The 23244-nt window shown below is 38.4% G+C and overlaps 4 protein-coding genes across 11 annotated transcripts; 2 read left to right on the top strand and 2 right to left on the bottom strand.

The window, feature by feature from the left end:
- The first annotated feature begins 620 nt into the window (after positions 1 to 620).
- Positions 621 to 4969, top strand: LOC146564098 (C-X-C chemokine receptor type 3-like). 5 transcript variants are annotated; one of them, XM_085291592.1, is made up of 4 exons: positions 621 to 839; positions 938 to 1093; positions 1718 to 2152; positions 2417 to 4969. In XM_085291592.1, exons 3-4 carry the CDS (start codon positions 1721 to 1723, stop codon positions 3164 to 3166), a joined length of 1182 nt encoding a protein of 393 aa, XP_085147718.1. In that variant the 5' UTR covers positions 621 to 839; positions 938 to 1093; positions 1718 to 1720; the 3' UTR covers positions 3167 to 4969. The 5 variants fall into 5 exon arrangements, with proteins under 5 accessions (XP_085147718.1, XP_085147715.1, XP_085147714.1 ...); XM_085291589.1 differs by lacking the exon at positions 938 to 1093; XM_085291588.1 differs by lacking the exon at positions 938 to 1093 and having other exon boundaries at positions 621 to 866.
- A 2338-nt stretch (positions 4970 to 7307) lies between these two features.
- LOC146564097 (C-X-C chemokine receptor type 3-like) lies at positions 7308 to 12561 on the top strand. Of its 4 annotated transcripts, XM_085291584.1 has the most exons (4): positions 7334 to 7471; positions 7640 to 7836; positions 8373 to 8741; positions 9072 to 12561. In XM_085291584.1, exons 3-4 carry the CDS (start codon positions 8382 to 8384, stop codon positions 9816 to 9818), a joined length of 1107 nt encoding a protein of 368 aa, XP_085147710.1. In that variant the 5' UTR covers positions 7334 to 7471; positions 7640 to 7836; positions 8373 to 8381; the 3' UTR covers positions 9819 to 12561. The 4 variants fall into 4 exon arrangements, with proteins under 4 accessions (XP_085147712.1, XP_085147710.1, XP_085147711.1 ...); XM_085291586.1 differs by lacking the exon at positions 7640 to 7836 and having other exon boundaries at positions 7308 to 7365; XM_085291585.1 differs by lacking the exon at positions 7640 to 7836.
- Positions 11241 to 15919, bottom strand: LOC146564096 (C-X-C chemokine receptor type 3-like). Its single transcript, XM_085291587.1, has 3 exons — positions 15789 to 15919; positions 14439 to 14825; positions 11241 to 14351 (listed from the first exon to the last, which is right to left on the bottom strand). The coding sequence occupies exons 2-3, from the start codon at positions 14823 to 14825 to the stop codon at positions 13671 to 13673; spliced, it is 1068 nt and encodes a 355-aa protein (XP_085147713.1). The 5' UTR covers positions 15789 to 15919; the 3' UTR covers positions 11241 to 13670.
- A 3868-nt stretch (positions 15920 to 19787) lies between these two features.
- LOC146564095 (C-X-C chemokine receptor type 3-like) lies at positions 19788 to 22781 on the bottom strand. The gene is made up of 3 exons (XM_085291582.1): positions 22670 to 22781; positions 20871 to 21257; positions 19788 to 20779 (listed from the first exon to the last, which is right to left on the bottom strand). The coding sequence occupies exons 2-3, from the start codon at positions 21255 to 21257 to the stop codon at positions 20045 to 20047; spliced, it is 1122 nt and encodes a 373-aa protein (XP_085147708.1). The 5' UTR covers positions 22670 to 22781; the 3' UTR covers positions 19788 to 20044.
- Between the last annotated feature and the right edge of the window lie 463 nt (positions 22782 to 23244).

Below are 23244 nucleotides of genomic sequence, written 5' to 3'. Positions count from 1 at the left end.
CTGTGGCTTCCACATGAACTGCACCTTAAACAACAACTTCACGCATATCATGACAGTTGTCAGGTCTAAAATATCTGACTTAAAAGTGTTTTAAACTAAATAAAAATACTTTGAAGTACATCAAAAAGTTCCAGAGACATTATAATGACTACCTAATAATTCCTGAAATGAAATCTATAAGAGAAGTTCAAAGGACAAAGTCTGCAGACTTTTTAAGGGGTCCCTAACATGCTTTTTTTGTCGATGGCCATTATTTAAGGTTGAATTTAAATAATACTTCAAGATAAGTGCCCAAATAAATCAAATGATAACTGATTTATGATAATTACTTTATTAACAGATGTCTTTGAGCCAGTGTTTCCTTAGGACTTTTCTTATTTATGATTTCTTGTGTCTAGTTAGATCTCCCAACTGCCCACCCCATCTCACAATATCACAATATCAACAGCTCCCTCTAGTTTAGTAGCTCTTTATTCGATTATCTTTGTTTGCTGAAATCTAGTGGATCAAGCCAGGCATATAAACTAGTAACACGGAAGTGACGTTACGTGGTTTTTCGAAACAAACCACCTGTTTTTTCTTATTAAAGCCGGATGTCACAGAGGCTGAGCCAGTGTAACGCGTCTGTATAAGCGCTACTAAACCGCAGAGCCTCGTCTTTTTGAAAACGCATCTTTCTTTGAGATTTTTAGTCGTAGGCCTATCTGTTGCAGTTAAATTGTTATAATGCAATATTTTATTGTGAAAAACAACGAGGTGAGGCGTGATGAACCACAATATCCCAGTGGAATAGAAGTTAAGGTGTTTATAAGTCCTTTCTGTGCATGAGAGGCTTTAAGGTACGAGTCCGCATCGTCTGCATGATTGTGAGTGAAGATTCTTTGCTGAGCTCAGCTTTTCTTATCGTCTCGTTTACCATGACCCTTGTTTTTTATAGATTGAGTACTCAGCACGTGCGAGTTTTCTGTATTACACTTTTATGATTCCTAAATTTTGAGCGCAAACGCAGCTTCTTAAGAGATTTCAGAGAAATAATGTATCTCTTCACCTGAAAAAGCTTCCCAAACTCTGCAGCTGAAGCTCTTTATGTGACGTAAGTGCATTTGTTTGCATAGATTAGCCCTCATGCAATATGAATATATTTTGACTTTTGTGAAGTGTTTTAACGTTACGCACATTTTCTTGCAGCAATTGAAGCTGCTGATAATTATCAGGCATGTCCCTTTCAGTTTCTTTTTGTATCAGCTTGCAAAAACTGTGTTGGCTGGCTTAACGTTCCTAATCTTTAACTCCTGACTGTCCATTTCAACATCACTTAATAACAAAGCTGCGAGACTTTCTTGTAGATTTTAAGTGTGTGTGTGTGTGTGTGTGTGTGTGTGTGTGTGTGTGTGTGTGTGTGTGACAGAGAGAGAGAGAAAGGGGGGGAGCGACAACTGAGTACTGTACATCACACAGAACGAGAGACAGAGGAATCTATTCTGACATACAGCTTTTGAGGCACTGCAGCGCTTTTATCTTCTCTCTGTGTTTTGACTTTTTGTTTTGGTTCAACAGAACACGAATATGAGTACAGATGGTCTGGATGTGAACAGTGGAATTGACTATGACCCTAACATTAACTATCACTATCAGATGAGCCTTTTGTGAAAAGAGGCAGTGAGGCAGTGTGGGTGGCACTGATGTATTTTCTTCTGTCCTGTTTATGTCTCCACAGTATATGGACATGGCACAGCTGCATGTGGAAACCGACGGAATCTTAAAGTCTGATGACTATTTGGAATATGGCAGGAACAACACCCGTGATTATGATTATGATTACGATGCAGCGAATACAGTGAATAACACTACAGTGTTTACAGTGTTTAACAGCACAGTGGATAATGTTCCTGTGGAAAGAGGCAGTGAGGCAGTGTGGGTCCCTGCTCTGTATGCTGTAGTGTTTTTTGTTGGAATCCTGGGAAATATTATTCTCCTGAGAGTTCTGGTTCAAAAAAGGAGACAGTGGAGCCTATCGGACACCTTTATTCTCCACCTGAGTTTTATGGACATCCTCCTCCTGTTGATGCTGCCCTTCTGGGCTGCACAGACAACTCAGCTTTGTGACTCGTTTTGGGGGATTTTCAGCCGGGTCTTTGGGGTCGTTTTCAAGGTAAGGACCAGATGTTGTGTGAAACAGAGACTGAAAGTGAAAACAAGACATTTTCAGTGAAGCTGTGAGAAAGCTGAACAGAGTCATTGTACTCAACAGGATGACAGTGACATCCACTGAGTATTTAAAATTTATATGGAAGAGAACAAGCTTAGAACAGCAGTTTAGAGTAGGACAGATGTGAAAGGGAAGAAATGAAGTGTAATTTTTATAGATGTTAGAGGTTTGTGTCTTACACTAAAAGTTCTCCCTGTCTTCTTCTAGCTCAACTACTATTGTGGGATCTTTCTGCTGGTTTGCATCAGTCTTCAAAACTACCTCTCTGCCATCCATGGCATCCAGTTATATTCCCACGGGAGGCACTGGTTAGTTCACATCAGCTGCCTGTCAGTCTGGCTTATCTCTGTCCTCCTCACTGCACCTGACTGGATTTTCCTGGTGGGTAAAAATAATTACACAGAAGTTAATACTTGTGTTAATATCTACCCTCAATCTGGAACTGACTGGCAGTTGTGGTCACGCCTGCTCCACCACATATTTGGCTTGGTGCTACCTGGACTCATGTTGATGATCTTTTGCTCACATATGCTACGGCGGCAGTGCAGCTGTAATGGCCTCCCAATCCCGAGAAATGTCACCGTCATCCTGTCTCTGGTGGTCGTATTCTGTCTGTGTTGGATGCCGTACAACTTCATACTTGTTTTGGACACTCTCCAGAACAGACTTCGGGATCCTCCTAATGATTCACAGGAAGGTTCTGAAAGTTCACTAAAAACCCTTCTCACGGTCACCTCTGCGTTAGGCTGCCTTCACGCCAGCCTGAGGCCTCTGCTGTATCTCGGCCTGTGTGGAAACTTCAGGCAACACTTACTGGCCATGCTGAGATGTAGTAAAACTGAACCAAAAGGCTCACTCTGGGATCTTGGTGTAGGCCAGAGACAGCAGCCTGATCACGGTCAGGATCAACAGGAAGAGCTGGAACGGATGATGGCTGTAGAGAATCTGTTAGCTTAGTGAAGATGAACAGATTTTGACTCAGATGTAAGTAGAACAACTTTACACTCCTGAGAGGAAGTGAATTCAGTTTCATGTCATGAGTTCAAGGGCTGGAGGATGTTATTCTGTGTAACTGACAAACAGATGTTTATATATAAAAATGACTCTCACATTCCACACATGCATCATAGTGACATATGCTCACCCAAAAGGGTTAAAAGTAGATATCTGTAAGTATCTGTATGATGAAGACGACGAGCTGAAACAGATGATGGGTGTAGAGAACCAGTCAGTTTAGGGAAGATGAACAGAGAAACATACTCTTTCGTGAGAAAGCTCAGATGTGATCATGATGATGTTACTGTCATGGTACTGGTTCATTGACCCACAGCTTTGAGTTTATTTAGGTCCATGACGCATTTTGTAGAATGTGTTTTTGCAGTGTTTGGTCTTGTTCTTTCTTTATAGAGTTATTGCTATTCTTATGTTCAGTTTGAAGCCCTGATGTCTATTGATTTTTTTTTTTCTCCTTTCGGGTCCTGTTTGCCTTGGTATTGCCTCTGCGTGTCCTCCTCAGTATCTCCTGTGTCATTTTGCCACCCAGTGGAGTCTGTCTTGTCTTGTTTATTTGCCCGTTTCCACAGGCATGTGGGCATCTGTGTGTGTGTCTGGTTTCCCTCACCCTCTCTGTCCCTCACTCTCTCACCCTCGTTCTGTGTCTCCCTAGTCGTGTCTCTGAGTTTCGTCTCCCTTTGCTTACATGTTCTTGCCTGGGTCTCTATGTGAGTGTCACTTGTTGTTTTATTTTGACAGTACCTTATCTCATGTGTGTTATGTTCAGTTTGGCTTCCCTTGTTTTGTCAGATTTGTTCCTGATGTCTTTCCACCTGTTGTCCATCCTCTCCTAATCTGGTGTATTTAAGTCCTCAGATTGTTTCTGTTTGTTGTCCGTCTTTGTGTTGGTCCTCCTGTCATGGAGCCTGAGGGGCAGCACTGATAGTCGCCAGTATTTTTACATCTTCATTTCACTGTTGTAGCATGAGTACTGGGAATGTCCAGACAGGAGACCGGATGACAACAGCATGTAGTGTTGTTTGTTTTTGTTGGCAGATTTTAATCCTGCTCTAAATGTGTCTTATGCTTAAAACTGATTCACAAATATTTTAAAAAGAATTATAGTGGAATAGTCTTTAACCTGACTAGCAATAAAATAAGTTTGCATTTAAAATGTTTACTTTTCTTTTGTTTACATAGCAGATTTTTGCTCAAAATGTGTGCTTATGTCTAAAACATTTTTTCTAATTTTGCACATATTACAGTGCACATTTCTAAGATTTTATATTTTTTTAAAGTGTTAAGTCTTTTGTTTGTTTGGGGTTTTGTTTGTTTGTTTGTTTGTTTTGTTTTTTACAGCTCAGCAAATTAAGATTCAGAAACTCACTAACATACAACCAAAACACCTTTTAGATCAATAATGGCATTTTCAAATTACATGCATTATTATTATTATTATTATTATGTCACTTAAACTAAGTGGAAACGCTGTTATGTGCTTTGTGTTTTACAACCCTACATTCTTGTTTAAGATAACCTCAGAGAAGCTATAAGTCAGGGAAGATAGCTGTCGTAGCTGTGTTTGCACGCTGCAAAGTGGCTCTACTTTTAGCATCACACCTGCCACCATTTCCTTCAGAATGCACTGTCAAGATTCTTTCTGTGTCTCTAATATATCTCTTATATCTTCTGCAGATATGCTTTGATGTTAATTATTTTCTATATACCAAAATGTATCAAATAATAATAATTGTGAAATAAAAGGAAAAGGATACATAATGTTCAATGTGTAATGTGTATTTCTTTTCAGGGTCCACAACCAGCCTGATAAAACTGTGTTCTTTTAGCAGGAAACAAAGTAAAGCTCTTTGTTTTTCTTGGTGAATTTTTTATTTTAGAAAATTGCATGCGTGCAAAAGAGCCCCAGGTTGGTACTGTCCCATGCCTAGACACGATGGGACAAGTGCATCAGGGTATTTGGCATTTAAACAAAACAAACAAGTTTAAAAACAAAAACAAAAAACAGCCATATCAAATACGCAGATACACTTGCTGTTATGGCCCTTTAGGAAATAAGAGTGTGGGAAAATACCATATATAGTGTAAAAAAAACTCCCTGACACAAAGTTTGGAGCTGAGATGTTCTGGGTATGATGATGGAAAGAGAAACCTCAGAAGAGGTTGTTATTTTTTTTAAATCTTCTGTACCTTGTAGCTGACATCAGGTCTGGCTTGATTACAGAATTATGTCATTTTCTTACACCTCAAATTATTTTTGAGGGGATTTCCTTACTCTTTTACTTAGAATGGTGAAAGTGTAGTCATACAAACGAGGTGGAGGAGGGTCAAACATTACAGTAAGAAAGTAAAGGCTCAGACGAGGACGTACCAGCTTTTGAGCCTGAAAAGAGGGAACACGATGGCCTCCAAAGTCCATTGTGGGTAAGAAGTGGTGTACAAGCTAGGGCTCTGAAGTTGTGAAATTTGGTTTCTCAACTGGCATATACGCACTGACCTGTGCAGGGAGTCAATCCGGTTTAAGTGTTGTTGAAAGTTAACTGACAAAGACGGGAGGCTCACAATTCAAAGCATTTTTATCATATATCCTATTAATCAAAAAGGATAAAGAAAGCGTGTGTGTGTGTGTGCGCACGTGCTTGCGTATGCGTGCATGTGAGCCGTACAATTAATACTTGTTATTATGGATGGTATGGGTGGCAGCACATTGTTCATGCTAAGGCACCTTAAAAGCTTATATGTCTTCCTCTGAGCTTTCACCTTCCTGTTCTAATGTCTTGCCTTCCTCTACCTCATGACAGCAGTGAGTCTGACTTCCCTTCCACACTTTCAAGTAAAATCTGCTTCACCCTGCCCTCTGCTTTCTGAAGTGAGGACATATAGGTTGGAAATGGTGGTACATTTCTGAAATCCTACACATAACCACTAAGAGTTTCAAATTGAAACAATTTGAGTTTTGGCAATAGAATCATAATATCAGCAAAACAAGGTATCTGTTTCCCATCTGGACATAAAATGTGCATGCTGCAATTCCCATCCTTTTGAAAAGAAAGTCTATGTAGTCTGTTAGCTCAACCCCCACAAATGTGTTGTTAATTGAAAGCCCTAGATATCACATTGACAGTGCAGCAGGACTCATAAATCATATAAATGTCCCCAACAGAGGACAAAAATTAAATTCTGGGTTTCAGAGGATAATAAATGTGAGCATAATTTATTCTCAGAAGCCACTATAAAGTTAAGAAGACAAAGGACCACACATTGAACAACTGAGATGAAACACACTGAGTGCTGCATTGAGTTAAACTTAATATTTACAGTTAAGCTGGGATTCCTGTTTAGGACCTTTCTTTTAGAAAAAAAACAGACCTTTGTGTCAAAATAGCAAAGTCAGATATAAATCCTGTAAAGACCATGATACTACATACGTACTTACATGTATGGAACGCCACATGCACATCATCACGCATCGTTTGATTGCAATGGAGCATTCGTCTTGGCCACAGACTGCGGTAAACGACTTTTGAGCAGGTCATGTTAAAAATCAGTTTAATTAAAATAACTAATATGAAACTTACATTAGTGTCTCTTTCACAATTAAAGTTAGATTGGCATCATTTTGATATTTAGCTCTCTACTTCATTCTAATTATCTGCTACACTCTTAGGTTTGTTTAAATAGCAACATCATCACTTTATGAGTGGAGTTAGGTAACTCCAGCCGGCCAACCCATCTCACAATCTCAACAGCTCCCTCTAGTTTAGCAGCTATTTATGCGACGCTTTGTCTGTTTTGTTTCCTTCTTTTCAGAAGTCCGAATCAAGCCAGACGTCTAAAGGCGAGACACGGAAGTGAGTTGGGGGCCACCTTCAAAACAAACCACCTGTTTTTCCACATTAAACACGGAGGTCACAGAGAATTAGCCAGTGTCGCCACTGGAAGGTGTCTGTCTGAGCGCCGCAAAACCACAGAGCCTAGTCTTTTTCTTAAATTCTCTTTCTTTTGGATTTTCAGTCGTATCCGCTGTAGTGTAATTATTATGCAGTATTTTATTTTGAAAAATAAAATATTGTATTTTCGTGTATTGTATTATTTGACTGAAGTGGCAATTTGCGAGCGAGGTGACGTGTGATGAACCAAAACAAGTCAGTGGAGTAAAAATTAAAATGTTTATAATTCCTTTATGTGCGTGACACGTTTAAAGGTAGCAGTTTGTGTGCGGGGCGTGTCTCCGATAAGCGAACTACTGTGGTGAGCTCAGCTTTTTTTTTCACCGTCTCCTTCTAAGTTACGTCTGCTCGCCGGAGCGCTTATGTTTGTGGATCTACTTTCAGCGTATTGTTCTGTAATTACAGTTTCATGGTTCTATAATTTAACTGTGTTTGGTAGCTGTAAAGAACGCTATCGCGTCTTTTTCAGTTGTACTTGACAGGCGTCGGACAGCTGCGGGAGTTCGTCTGTGCTCCCTCCAAAAACACCCGACCGGTAGTCACCCTATAAAACTGAGTGACCCGAGGTTGAAGCGGTAGGCTATGTGCGGGTCCTGTTTTTAATAACATCGACCTACAGCGCGCAGAAAGCTGCTCAAACTCTACAGCCGAAGCTCTTTATGTGAAGTACGTACATTTATTTGCATATATCAGCCCTCCTACAATATGTATTTTAACATATGAACATTTTACTGGCAGCCATAGAAGTTACTGATAATTCTGTCTACTTTCTGTTTGCAATAACTGTGTGCGCAAACTTAGCGTTCCCTATCCTTAACTCTTGACTCTTCTGGTTTTGTAGAAGCTTTATTTTAACAACGGTAAAAAGCAAAGCTGGGAGGCAGTTTTATAGATTAAAATGTGTGTGTGTGTGTGTGTGTGTGTGTGTGTGTGTGTGTGTGTGTGTGTGTGTGTGTGTGTGAGTGACTAAGGAGAACTGTACTTTCCGTTTGTCAGCCCCACAATTGCTACATCACAACATGTGAGTTGTTGTATGTTTGTGCATTTACTATAAGCTGGGTTTACCAACGGGAAATTTCAGGGAACTAACATGACTTTTACCCAGAGAGAAAGAAAGAGAGGAATCTATTCTGACATAGAGCTTCTGAGGCACTGCAGCATTTTTGTCTGGTCTCAGTGTTTCAACATTTTTGTCTTCACAGTTCACGAACATGGGTGATCTAGATGTGGATCTCGATGGAATATTTAAAGAGAATGACACATTTCTTGAGGAGGACTATGAGTATGAGTATCCAGGGGATGAGTCTTTTGTGAAAAGAGGCAGTGAGGCAGTGTGGGTCCCTGCTCTGTACTCCATAGTGTTTGTTGTTGGAATCCTGGGAAATATTATTCTCCTGACAGTTCTGGTTCAAAAGAGGAGACTGTGGAGCATATCGGACACCTTTATTCTCCACCTGAGTATCGCGGACATCCTCCTCCTGTTAATGCTGCCCTTCTGGGCTGCACAGACAAGTCAGCCTTGTGACTGGTCCTTGGGCATTTTCAGCCAGATCTTTGGAGTCGTTTTCAAGGTAAGGACTAGATGTTGTATGGATCAGATAGAGACTGAAAATAAAAGCAAGACATTTTCAGTGAAGCTGTGAGAAAGTTTTTTTTGTTTTGCTGTACTCCATCATTTTTCTGCTGAATTTAGTTTCTTGGCAGAACGTGCAGAACAGAGTCATTGTACTCAACAGGATGACAGTGACATCCACTGAGTATTTAACATTTTTAAGGAAGAGAACAAGCTTAGAACAGCAGTTTAGAGTAGGACAGATGTGAAAGGGAAGAAATGAAGTGTAATTTTTATAGAAGTTAGAGGTTTGTGTCTTACGCTAAAAGTTCTCCCTGTCTTCTTCTAGCTCAACTACTACTGTGGAATCTTTCTGCTGGTTTGCATCAGTCTTCAAAACTACCTCTCTGCCATCCATGGCATCCAGTTGTATTCCCACGAGAAGCCCTTCTTTGTTCACATCAGCTGCCTGTCAGTCTGGCTTATCTCTGTCATCCTCACCGTACCTGACTGGATTTCCCCAGGGACTAAAAAGGACTCCACAGAAGAGAAAACATGTGTTCACATCTACCCTCAATCTGGAACTGACTGGCAGTTGTGGTCACGCCTGTTCCACCACATATTTGGCTTGGTGCTACCTGCATTCATGCTGATGATCTTCTCACATATGCTATGGCGGCAGTGCAGCTCTAATGGGGCCCGAAGGCAGAGAAATGTCACCGTCATCCTGCCTCTGGTGGTCGTATTCTGTGTGTGTTGGATGCCGTACAACTTCATACTTGTTTTGGACACTGTCCAGAACAGACTTCAGAAACATCCTGATGATTTACATAAAAGCTCTGAAGGTTCACTAAAAATACTTCTTATGGGCACCTCTGCGTTAGGCTGCCTTCACGCCAGCCTGAGGCCTCTGCTGTATCTCGGCCTGTGTGGAAACTTCAGGCAACACTTACTGGCCATGCTGAGATGTAATAAAACTGAACCAAAAGGCTCACTCTGGGATCTTGGTGTAGGGCAGAGACAGCAGCCTGATCACGGTCAGGATCAACAGCAAGAGCTGGAACAGATGACGGATGCAGAGAATCCGTTAGCTTAGTGAAGATGAACATACTCTCTTGCGACTCAAGTGTGAGATGAGCAACTTTACACTCCTGAGACGAAGTGAATTCAGTTTCATGTCATGAGTTGATGGGGTGGAGGACTTGTTTCTGCGTAACTGACAAGCAGATTTTTATATATAAAAATGACTCTCACATTCCACACATGCATCATGGTGATATATGCTCACCCAAAAGGGTTAAAACGGATGTCTGTATTTTATTTTTGAATTATTTAAAATAAAGGTATTTAGTTTTTTATGATTAGTAAAACATTTGTGTTGCCAATTAACAGTTTTCAACACAGTTTTCGTAAAGCTAATATCATAATCTTTGAAATTCAGTGTAATGCAAGTTGTTACCTTTGGCAGTGTTATTGACATCGTATGTTAAACAGTCCCAAACAGTTTATAACTTTAACACCATTAAAACAATTCGGTGTTTAAGCTTTCTCTCTTGTGCTCTCTTTGACTTGTCTTGAAGCAGTAAATCCCGAGATTGCGTAATGACATGTCAGCGTGTGATTGCTTTGCAGTTAAGGAATTTCCCCTCAAGCCAGTTTACTTAACTTAAAAAATCATTGTTTCTGGGAATGTACAAATGTGACACAGGAAGAAAAGAAAAAAGTGGTGATGTCATCAGTCAGGTGACAGAGCGCGTTGGAGGAGGGGTGCTGCACCCTTTTCGTAGCTTTCTATTTACAGTCATCTGAAGACGTGTCTGTGTTTAGTAGGAAGAACTGTGTGAGGCTTTGTGAACAGAGCCAGCTGACAGAAAACCAGCAGACCAGTATGTGGGAGAAGAACGCACGTTAGAGAAGATAAAAACTTATTGTGATGATAATAGTCTGTGTTGTGCTGCACACACACACAAAAGCCTGTGGTTTTATGCTTTCACACTGCTCAGCACGTCGTGACCTGCCATGCTTGCCTGGTTTCAAATCCTAACAATCTTGAGAAATGTAACTATGTTCAGAAATAAATGTACTTTCGGTACTGAGTGTTCTTCTGAAAACTCGCTGTGCAGTAATTTCACACTTGAAAATATTCAGTTTCCTCGTTTCGACGCACTCCTTCCTCTGTTTAGTGTTTTGTGACTCCAGAGAGTCTGTAAGAGCGCATGATGCAATAAAAGAAATGGTGGCTGTCGAAAGCAGCAGAAACATTCTTCGTGTTTAAGATGTGGTTTACAGTTTTCAGCTGCACCTCAAGCATTATTTCCTGCTTCAGCTTATCTGGCAACTAAGATAGAGAAAACCAGCTAATCAGGTCTTTTGTTTAATGAGTAACAAATCTGGTATGAGCAAAGAGAAAGTCTTTGTATACAACTTGATCAAATGTAAGCACATTTAGCAAAAATACTAAATGATTAACACAAATCCAGGGCTAGTTGACCCTGTTTGGCTGTGTTTGCAGACAGTGTCTTTAATCCACCTTACTCTCTGTTGCTTTACTGAAATGTTTATAGTGTAGACATCCTGACTGTGGTTGGGATGATCTTAGCACTGCTGTCATCAGCCTGCTATTGTCAGATATTTGCCTTTCACGTAATTATGAAAACAAAAGCAGTCATGTCATTGTCCACATGTTTTTCTGAATGTCGATCATGTGGATGTCATTTGTTTTGGAGAAGTGAGTCACATGTCATATTATATCTCATTGTTTCCATCTGTTACGTAAGATCTCTGTCACCGAGCCAGTGCGTCTACCTTTCATTTTTATGGTTTCAGTTTCCAGTTAAAAGCATGTAAGCTGTTTTTACAAAAACTGCTGGATGTGAGTTTAAAAATTTCTCTATCATTCTTACATCCATTCTTCATCTGTTTGCCAAAATCGGTCGTGAACTTAACTTCTGCTCGGTTTACACAGGCCATTATAAAAAAGAGGGAAGAAATAGACCAAAATGTTGCGCTGTCTTCTGTCACGTCAGTCGACATGTACTGAGTAAAGACTTCATGAGCAGAAGACAAACAAGTCACACAGTGGTTTCATAACGTGATTTGAAAGCTGCTTTTTTTGTTTAGATAATGTTTAAAGCAGGTAGAAATAAGCAAATAATGCATGTAATAATGCAGCTTTTTTATCTTTGCAGGCTCCTCTCCTGCACTGAACTCTATACTGTAAACATTAAATATTGGGAGTCGTTATAATAAGTAGAGTTATGGTATGTTGCAAACAGGAAAGTTCCCTTCAGCTCAATAAGATTGTAGAGCAGCATCTATACTGACAACCAATAAACTAACCAAAACAATAATTTACTCATTTTTTTTGTTCTTTTAAAAAATGTTTTTTACACGTTTATTTTGTCAGCAATTGTAACAGGTATTTCTCTGGTTTTACTTTTTATTTATTTACCAACAAAATTGTTATTACCACAAATATAAACTCTGGGAAATAAACTTCCTCAAAAAAGAGCCAAAAGCTTTTACTGAGGAGTAGAATTTTTGATTTAACTACCTATAAACTCACCAACAAACATGTTCAATCATTTAAGTGTTCATTTTACATTTTTATTTTACTTTTGCTTTGAAGTCTTGTTAAAAATGTGTGTTTTATGTCTAAAATTGCTTTTTAGAAACATGTTCTAACACACCTCAGATTTAGAATTTTCCAAACTGTTAAGTTTTTTTATACAGCTCAGAAAAACAGTTTGTTTAACATAAAAACATTAAAATAATAGAACGTTGTATAACAGTAAGAGTAATGGTGGCCTTCATTATGGTTTTAAAATCACCAGCGATAGACAACATTTCCAAACTGCATGCATTATAGGCCACAGAAATTATGCAATCCCACACACAAAAAAAGCTGAAGTAATTCTGGGAAGTAATTATAGACCTATGCATACATTAATTATACGTGTATAGGAGAGCCACACAGAGTCAAGTCAGCAAAAGTACCAGTGTCAATGCCTGTAATTTAAGCCTCACACCTCATCTTTCTTGCGGTGTGGACTGGAAAGAATTTCTCTGCATGTCTAATATATCTCTTTAAATCCACTACAGATTTGCTTTCTTGTTAATTAATTCCATATATTTCAAAATGTAGTAAATATCCATATTGTTTACAGTAATTTTGTAGGTTGGTTTTAAAATGCCATTTTGAAGTAATGTAAATAAAGTGTGTGTAGTAAATTTGAATTTTGAAAGATGTGGTGCCTGAATGTTCATTGGGTTGACTTTTGCTTTGTCGACTATGTGAAATTTTTAAAACAAAATTTCATTACTTTAAACATTTTTTGCGCAAATAAAAAAAATATTTGTCTGTAAAAGTGAATTTAGCCTTTAAACCTGAGAGTAAAATCCTCATCTAATGGTGCTTTCCAGAAGTATTCCAAGAGAATATATATTCCTGGGTGTAAATCCTGATATTTTCAAAAGCAGCCTATATAAACAGGAACAAACCCAGCTTAAAACGACTGGGCCCCCGCATAACACCAGTGGGTCCTTCCTATTTAAAGAACTGCTTTCAGTCAGTCAGAATTCTCTGTAACATCAACTAAAACTTTACACTTTGTATCAGAGACTACAGTTGTGATTGGAAGCTTATATAAATTCATCATGAGGATGAACTTGACAGTAATTTTGGACAGGGAGAGTTCTGGCTCCTAAAGAAAGAAAGAAGGAATCAATCAGTGGCCCTCATTTTGGAGCTCCATCTATTATCATGGGGTGAGCATGACCATGAGAAAAGGTGTAGGGGAAAGCGGTGCTCTACTTACACTGTATTTAATGAAGGTGGGGTGCTGCTGCCTTCAACTGAGGACATAGCCAGACTGTGGAAGAAATACTTAGAGGAGCTCCTTAATCTGGCTGACTGTTCTTTAGAGGAAGCACAGTCAGGGGGAACAATTCACCTATGATTTGTTTGATGATTTGATGAAACATTTAAGTCTGACATGAACACTGTTTCCCTGCTCAGGAGCCGACGCCGGAACTTCTCACTCACAAAAGCATACAGGATGGGATTGAGGCAGCAGTGAATGAAACCCACACAGGTGGTCACTGTCTTAATTTTCTCCAGGGATGTTGTGTCTGAACAAGTTTCATTACTGATATCAAAATTAAACGTTTCCACTAAGAGCGTGATGTTGTACGGGGTCCAGCAGATAAAGAAAACCACCACCACAGCCACAATAACTTTAAAAGCTCTCTGCTTTTGATGGCTCTGGGCACCACACCTCAGCTGATGCAAAATGCAGGAGTAGCAGAACATCATGATGGCTGAAGGAAGTGCAAAGCCAACTATGAGGTAAATCATGCGTGATGCCAACCTCCAATTATATACAGCCTCCTCACGAAATTTGTAATAATTGGGAACACACTCTCTTCTGCCTCGTCTATCATCAAACACATCTTCTAAAAAGATCCAGTCAGTGATAGAGAGAAGCAGGGAAAAGCACCACACCATCAGGCAGCTGGCCTGAACAACCCAAGGCTTCTTCCTTGAGTACATCTGTGTAGCATGGACGATGGACAGGTAGCGGTCCAGACTGATGCAGGCCAGGAGAAGGATCCCACTGTAGAAATTAATCTAAAGAAATCAATGAAAGACACTTCTGCTAAATTAAGTGAAAGTACAGACATTTTCACTGCATCTTTACTTCAGCACAATACTTACTGTAAAAACACTTCCACTGATCTTGCACAGGGGAGTACCAAATGTCCATCCATCACTTTTGGCATACTGTACTGCCCAGATGGGCAGCGTCACCAGCATCAGGATATCTGCCACTCCCAGATGGAAGATGAATATATCTGTCGCACTCCAGGTCTTCCTACTCCGAGCCAGTATCCTCAAAAGCAATCCGTTCCCAAGCAGACCAACAACGAACACCACAGAGTACAGAACTGGTATGAACACAGCTTCAAAATTCACAGTCTCAGTCAGGCTGCAAATATCACCCTCTTCATAAGAGCCATTCGAGTCTGAATAGTTATAGTTCTCGTAGAAATCAGACCAGTCAAGGTCCTCCCCTGTCACTGTAATCTTTTCATCTTCCATCATCTGTGGACAGACAGAGAAAAGGATGCAAATTTTCACTTAGACTCTGACTTATGATGTGATTTTCAACCACATGGTCGATCATGTTTTCTGTATTTTTTGTTTTCTGTATTTAGTTTTTTGTTTGTTTGTTTGTTTTTTTAATGCATGCCTTTAAAAAAGCTGCTGCATTAGATATTCCGTGCCTTCCTGTTAAAGTAGTTGGAAACACTACTAATATTATCCAGGTAAAGAACACATTGGGTTTTTTTTAAATAGATAATATTTTAACAGTGAGGACAGGGTAAAAAAAAACAAACACAGAAACTGGATACATAAAGCTTTGCTTTGTACGGTTTATTTATTTATTTATTTTTATTAACTGAATTACTTGTACCAATCAACAAAAGACAGTGTCAACCATTTTAGTCATACTATTGGTTTATTTTTTAATTTCTTAATTTCTTTTAACTGTTTTGTATCTTCTTCTTCTTTTATTTATGCTGGTACAATTTAGGGAAGAGAAACTGATATACACCAACCAAGAGGAAGCATGTAAATTCACATTTTGCAAGAAATTAAGAGTCAGGTGGCTCTAGACATTAGTCGTAAACATAATGTCATAAACGTACTGAATGTTTAAAACAAAATATAAGGAAAATATCACTCGTCACGTCACATCACAGTTTAATATGCTGTAGTTTGTCACTGAGAACTGAAGGTGTGTATACAAACAGAAAAACAATCCTGTAAAGAAAAACATACACCCCTCTGCATCAAATCAATTCAATTTGTGATCATTTAGTAAATTCTTAAACGCATAATTAATTAATGTAAACAGAGAGTGGTCAATGTAGTTAAAATGCATAATAGGATGTTGACCAAAATTTAAGAATAATGACATACTCGTGAAAAATTAGAAATAGCCAGTATAGAATGATAAATAATTCAATAATTCAATAATAAAGGCATAAAATAAAAACATACCAAAGTAGAAGTCTCTAATATCGTAGATAATAAAAATGTGTCCAGAGCTCTACTTCCAGCAGTGCCGATAAAAGCATCTAAATCGGTTAAAGAGGAAGCTCACACAAAAACAAAACCAAAACAAACTCCTCCACCTTACTAGGCACATTATGAGCTAGCATTTGATGTTTTTATATAAAATTATTAACTTTGTTTTGAAAAAAGTATTTTTGTAAAAAATAATAACAATACTTTTAAATTTTATTTGTATGTTTTATTTTGTATTTATTCTTTTTTTTAAGATGCTGAAAATGTAGCTTACAACTGCACTTCATATATTTAAATTGTGCTTTTAAGATGTCTGGAACTAACTACAGCAGACATAACTGAACCCATTTACAAATTTGCTGTAAAGCTGTAAGATTTCCTCATTGTTGCCTTTACATTTTTGTTATTAATGTGAATATATGATATAAAATCTTATAGGATCAGTGTGTAAGTGGTGGTTCCACTGTCTATGTACACATTTCTGTGAAATCAGGCACAAAACCTAAAAACACTCATCAGATTCATTTTGAAGTTATGTTTCAGACTTTTTTAGGAATTAAAAGACTTAGAGTTTTAGTCTATAAGTGTTATCAATATGTTATTAACATTTGAATAAATTATTTTATTTAGATTTTTTTTCCCCTTTTTTTGCTTTTCTTTTTTGCTTTTTCTCTGTCAAATAAAGAAAATTAAACAAATTAGTCAACTGGTGTCAAATTGAAACTGAAACCTAGAAACTAGTTGTCCCAATCAAAAGAATTTAGCAACCGTTTGATGGGGGGGGTTTTTCTAAACTCTCTTTTGGTTTTGATAGCTGCCCTTGTATGACTTTAACGATCATTAAGTCAGTAAGATTTCTTTAACTGGCCTTTTGATCCTGTGGGTGTACTGTATAAAAAACTATAAAAACTGACTTGTTTGTGTTATTTGGAATAATGATTCTGTATTTGAACACATATAAAACATAAATCAATGTGCAAAAAAATATATTATAAAACAAACCTTTTTAAGGAGAAATAGTAGCTCTCTACAATAATAAAGCATGTTGTATGGGGGGGTTGCCTTCATGTTCATCTACGTTAGTTTGTAAGCTCAGTCAGGATTTGTTTTATTGTCTTTTTCAGAGACACTATATTGCCAAAAGTATTCTCTCACCCATCTAATTTATTGAATTCAGCTGTCTGGTAGCTTCCACGGCCATAGGTGTATAAATCAGGCAGCTAGGCCTGCAGACTGCTTCTACAAGTATTTGTGAAAGAATGGCTCGCTCTCAGGAGGTCAGTGGACATCAGTGTGGTATTGTGATAGGATGCCACCTGTGCAACAAGTCAAGTTGTGAAATTTCCTCACTATTAAATATTCCACAGTCAGTTGTCAGTGGTATTATAACAAAGTGGAAGTGATTGAGAACAGCAGCCGCTGCAACACAAAGAGGTAACCCACCTAAAATCACAAAGCGGGCTCTGCGCTTGGGTATGGGTTCGTGAACCTTCTGCAGAGTCAATCAATATAGACCTACAAACTTCATGTGGCCTTCAGATTAGCTCAAGAAAGCTTCATGGAATGTATTTACACTAGTGTGAAAATATGTATATGAGTAATTGCATATGAGAGCATGAGGGTGGGAATGGATGTTTGTATCTGTGGGTGCCTGTTTGTTTGTGTCTATATGTCAGGTCAGGTATCAGACACCACCTCTCTAGGGACATCTCAGGCCCTCCATGGTATGGAGGCCTATCTCCCCCCACTACTTCCCCTGCCAGTGGCAGACGCCCTCAGACATTGGTGGTTCTTTGTGTCCGGGGATGGGTGTCCAGGTACGCACCGGCTCACTCCTGGTGGCTGCTTGCCTGGAGCATGGGGCTCACTCGGGCCCCTTCAGGGGTGGGGTGCCCTCGGCCTGGGGCTCGGTCACTCTGGCACATGGGCACGTCACAGCAGCCCCCCGGCTTCTGCTCCGCGGCTGCTGAGTGACCCCTCATCTGGGGCTCCCCTCAGCTCTTTCCGGGATAGTGGCGCCGCTGCCCCTCTGTTGGTCTTCCTTGGTCGCTTGTGTTCAAGGGGCCTCTGGATGTCTGGAGCCTGGATCTCCTCCATACCTGCTTCATGCCCTGGAGGACGGGGCTGTGGCTCCCCACACCCTCTAGCAGATCATTACATGAAGGAATCTTTTAAATACAAGCGCGCTCATGCTCACAGGTGTACACACGGGTGCTCACACACACAAACTACACCCTTTTTGGCTCCTACCTCAAAGCACACTGTGCGCTGTCGATCCTACGTGCTGCACAATAATATTTAATATTTAGTATTTACTGTTATATTCACATAGATCCTTCCGATAATGTTGTTTATAATATTGCTCTCTTTTTTTTTGCTTGTTTTCTCTTTTTTCTTTCTCAACAGGTGATCCAGGTGATTGATATACCGGTATGTATTTTTTGTCTATTTGTTTTGTTGGTTTTTGTTTTTTGCCCTTTGTCACATTCCTCTTCTCTGCTGTTTTTCTTTCCCTCTTTCTTTCTCCCTTTTTTTCTCCCCTGTCAAGTCTGTTCTGTATTTAGGAAGTGAAAATAAAATAAACAATAAAAGGTCAATCAAAAAGACCAATACGCCAAGGCTGGGATGGTCCATTTGGTAAAGTAAATCCGTTGGACATCTTTCTTTGCCTTTAGACAATAATTCTGATGGCAAAAGAACCAAACGGGACAGGCAAAAAAAAAAAAAAGAATGGATATGATAAAAACCTTTACTGAATAAGTGTAAGGTTTACCTTACTTAGGTAAGGTTTACTTTCTGTGAACTTTTCTCTGAAATCAGAAACTAAACCTGAAAACAATCATCAGTTTAATTTAGTGGTAAGTTGTCCTTCAGAATTATTATTTCGTTTTTGCATAAACATTAGTTTAAAAATTAGTATATTTTAGTGCTATCTTTATAATTCTAATACATTGCAGTTACTGGGTAAATGTGTTCACCAAATAAATGAATGGATGAGCCATAATTTTCTTCAGCTTAATGCTGAAAAACAGAGGTAATCACTTTTGGTCCCAAAAATGAAAGTCAACAAAATTCAATACAACAGAACGATTTAAAATTGTTTAGCATAGTTATGAATGCTGATTTGAATTTGAATAGTCATATAAACACCATTATGCAATCCTCTTCCATCTTAAAATATTAGAATTAGAATTAAGAGTCTTGTGGCAAAAAAAGATAATAAATGCTTATTCATGCATTTATTTTTAGTAAGCTAAATTATTGTAATTGTTGTTTTTATTGGTTTTAATTTAATGTACATCCAAAATGCTGTTGCTACATTTCTGACCAACACCAGGAAAAACTGATCATATTACAACTAATTTTAAAATCATTGTACTGGCTTCCTGTGTGTAAAGGGATTGATTGTAAAATACTGTTAACGGTTTATAAAGCATTGAGGGTCTTGGACCTAAATATATTGCTGATCTACTTGAAGTCTGTGGGGCTCCTAGGTCTCAGATCTAGAACCAAACCTGGTGAGGTTGTATGAAAGATGCTATATGAATAAATTTGACTTTGACTTTAACAGGTTTTGTTTTTTTTGTTTTTAGTCTGTGTTATCTGTATGTCAATAATATTTGTAATAACCCGTTCTATTCATATTTTAGGTTTTTGTAGTTTTCAGCACAAAGTCAAAAGAAAACTCATTTTTATGCCAGATTCCAGATGAGACCAGACTAATCAAAGGAAGGTCCCAACTGCTTGATGAACGGTTTTTGACACATTTCCAAAGTTTCCTGCATAGTTTTAACATCAATTAATTACATTTCACTGAATAATCACCCAAATTCCATTAATATTCCTGCAGGTCCTGTGGGAATTGTTATATTGGAAAGAGACTTTATCATACTTAAAAAATATATAATCGTCATTTTGTACAGAACATAAATCAAGATACAAAGAAAAAAGTATAAAATACAAGCTGCTGAATAGGTATTAATCTCTTTACTCTATTAATTCTCATGTTCTCATTACTTATTTCTATTACAATACTGCCCGGCAATTAGAAAAAAGAAATATTATTATTAATATTATTAATTCATGTTCAGCTATGGAAAATAATAATAACAACAACAACAACAACAACAACAACAACAAAAACACTGCCTACATGTTATCTAACACAACAATATACAAAAGCACACTGTACATTCTGATGTTTATGTATTTCCCTGGTTTTGTCTTTCTCAGATAGCAAGGGAGTGGGAAGTGTCGGCAGACTCGGACCACATGGAGCTTCTCCTGTTGCTGACAAAAGACTGGATTTTTGCACTTGCCACTTTGCAGCCCAGAGACCTGAGGATGCTCATGAGCTGACGGCGGAACTTCACACCCACAAAAGCATACAGGATGGGATTGAGGCAGCAGTGAATGATACCCATACAGGTGGTCACTGTCTTTGCTTTCTCCAGAGATGTTTTGCCTGAATAAGTTTCTGTGTTGTTGTCAAAATGAATTGTTTCCACTAAGAGTGTGAAGTTGTACGGTGCCCAGCAGATAAAGAAAACCACCACCACAGCCACAATAACTTTAAAAGCTCTCTGCTTTTGAAGGCTCTGGGCACCACACCTCAGCTGATCCAGGATGCGGGAGTAGCAGAAAATCATGACACCGGAAGGAAGCACAAAGCCCACTATGAGATAAATCATGCGTGATGCCAACCTCCAAGAGTCTTCTGCGTTTGCATCAAATTTACGATAGTTATGAACACACTCTCTTCTGCCTCGTCTATCATCAAACATTTCTTCTAAAAAAATCCAGTCAATAATGGAGAGAAGCAGTGAAAAGAACCACATCATCAGGCAGCTGGCCTGGGCAACCCAAGGCTTCTTCCTTGAGTACATCTGTGTAGCATGGACGATGGACAGGTAGCGGTCCAGACTGATGCAGGCCAGGAGAAGGATCCCACAGTAGAAGTTAATCTAAAGAAATCAATGAGGGACAAGACACCTCTGCTAAATAATTGAAAGTACAGATATTTTCAATGCATCTTTACTTCAGCACAATACTTACCATAAAGACACTTCGACTGATCATGCACAAGGGAGTACCAAATGTCCATCCATCACTTTGGGCATACTGTACTGCCCAGATGGGCAGCGTCACCAGCATCAGAATATCTGCCACTCCCAGATGAAGGATGAATATATCTGTCACACTCCAGGTCTTCCTACTCTGAGCCAGTATTCCCAACAACAATCCATTCCCAAGTAGGCCAACAACAAACACCACAGAGTACAGAACTGGTATGAACACAGCTTCAAAATTCACATTCTCAGTCAGGTCGCAAATATCACCCCCTTCATAAGAGCCATTCGAGTCTGAATAGTTATAGTTTTCATAGAAATCAGACCAGTCAAGGTCCTCCCCTGTCACTGTAATCTTTTCATCTTCCATCATCTGTGGACAGACAGAGAAAAGGCCGTTAATTTGGTTTCAGCACAAATGTTTTCTACCACATGGTGGTGGTGCTATCTATCTATCTATCTATCTATCTATCTATCTATCTATCTATCTATCTATCTATCTATCTATCTATCTATCTATCTATCTATCTATCTATCTATCTATCTATCTATCTATCTATCTACAGAACTGGTATGAACACAGCTTCAAAATTCACAGTCTCAGTCAGGTCATTAATTTCATCCTCATAAATGCCATCATAAGAGCTGTTACAGACTGAGGTGTTGTCACACAAATCCTGCCAGTACTCCGCTGACAGTGAAATCTTTCCACCTTCCATCATCTGTGGACAGACAGAGGAAATTTTGTTTCATCGTTTGACTTGTCATATTTTTTTCTACCAGATGGGGGTGCCATCCAACTACCAGTGTTTTTGTTTGTTTTATTTTTGGTTACACAAACTAAAAGTAAAAATAATTTTTGTAATTTTCTGTATTTAGTTTAATCAATTCCAATAAATTTTCAGTGCATTTTTATTTATATAGCACCAAATTCACAACAACAGTTCCCTTAAGGCACTTTACGTTGTAAGGTAAAGACCCTGCAATAATGTAGTGAAATCGCCAAGAATCAACTTAAAGCAAGGAACTAAGTGTGCAGATAAGCCTAAACATAAATCCCATCTCAAAACCAAAAAGAAATTATGAACACACACTTTTAACTTTTCCGTCAACATTGTTTGTTTTTTTGTCTCTTTAATTTGTTTTACATTCTTTTTTTTCTTTTTCTTTTTTATTTAGTCGCAAAATTTGGGGAAGAGAAATTAATGTGCACATCCAAGAGGTAGCACGCGTAAATTCAGTTTGCGAGAAATTAAGAGCCACAAGGCTCTAAACATTAATCTGAATTTTAATTCTCTGTGACTTAATGCTATATCATGAATTAATCGTACTTTTGTTAAAATAAAGGATCCAAAGAGTCATATCACATCCATTACACCCTCATCTTTGAGAAAATCTCAACAACCTCTTGAATGATAAAAAGGTATATATATATATATTCTCGCAAACTATCAGGCTTCGAACCACCGCGCATTTTAACACGCCGTGGTCTATTACTGTGAACTAAAGGTGTGCCTACAAACTGGGAAAAAAAGAAGCAAATAATACAGAGTAAAGCAAGTGTTCATCCTCAAAAGTCAATTTGTGATCGTTTTGTAAATAGTTAATCACATTTATTTGTCCAGAGATGAGAAAGTGCAATTTAATCCATAATGTGATGTGTGTAAAGAAAGGAGGACAAACATGCTATAATATTGAACTGCACGAGGAATCAGAACTAACTAATATACAATGATAAAACAGTAAATAATTTTTTTAAAAGATAGGCGTGAAATGAAAACATACCAAAGTAGAAGTTGTTGATATTTTAGATCAGAGAAATATGCTCAGTGAAAAACACCTCTACCTCCAGCAGCACCGATAAAAGCATGTATTACCACTGAAGAGGAAGCTGACATAAGACAGACTAAGACAAAAGCCAAAAAAAAAAAACCCTCCCCCACCTTGCAGAGCACATTACACGTAAAAACATTCGTAAAATTGCATCAGGACTTTTGATAGTTTTACACAATCTTAGAGACACCATCACCAAAGGTGACCTGATAAAACATTTTGGTGAAGATAATCTCACTATTCATTTTTATTCTATTTCCTCTTTCTTCTTTTTTCAAGACAGTGAGAATAAATTTGATCCCTTATTTAAAATGTCACATATATTTTTACATATCTATAAAATAATCTCAATCTGTAATTGTTGCCCCTCTGTTTATGTTAGACCTTTTCACCAACATGAAGATTTGCATATGATAAGAACGTTTACGGGGTAAGTCTGTAAGTAAGGTGGTTACACTTTCTGCAAATGTTTCTGTCAAATCAGAGACTAAACCTGAAAACGCACATCAGTTTCATTTGGTTTTAAG

Source organism: Mchenga conophoros, linkage group LG11, assembly GCF_057382185.1.
Source record: "Mchenga conophoros isolate Kocher_MC1m ecotype Shallow Benthic linkage group LG11, M_conophoros_male_GT1.1, whole genome shotgun sequence".
In the NCBI taxonomy this organism is placed as follows: Eukaryota; Metazoa; Chordata; class Actinopteri; order Cichliformes; family Cichlidae; genus Mchenga; species Mchenga conophoros.
This window is presented reverse-complemented; position numbering and strand designations above follow the sequence as displayed.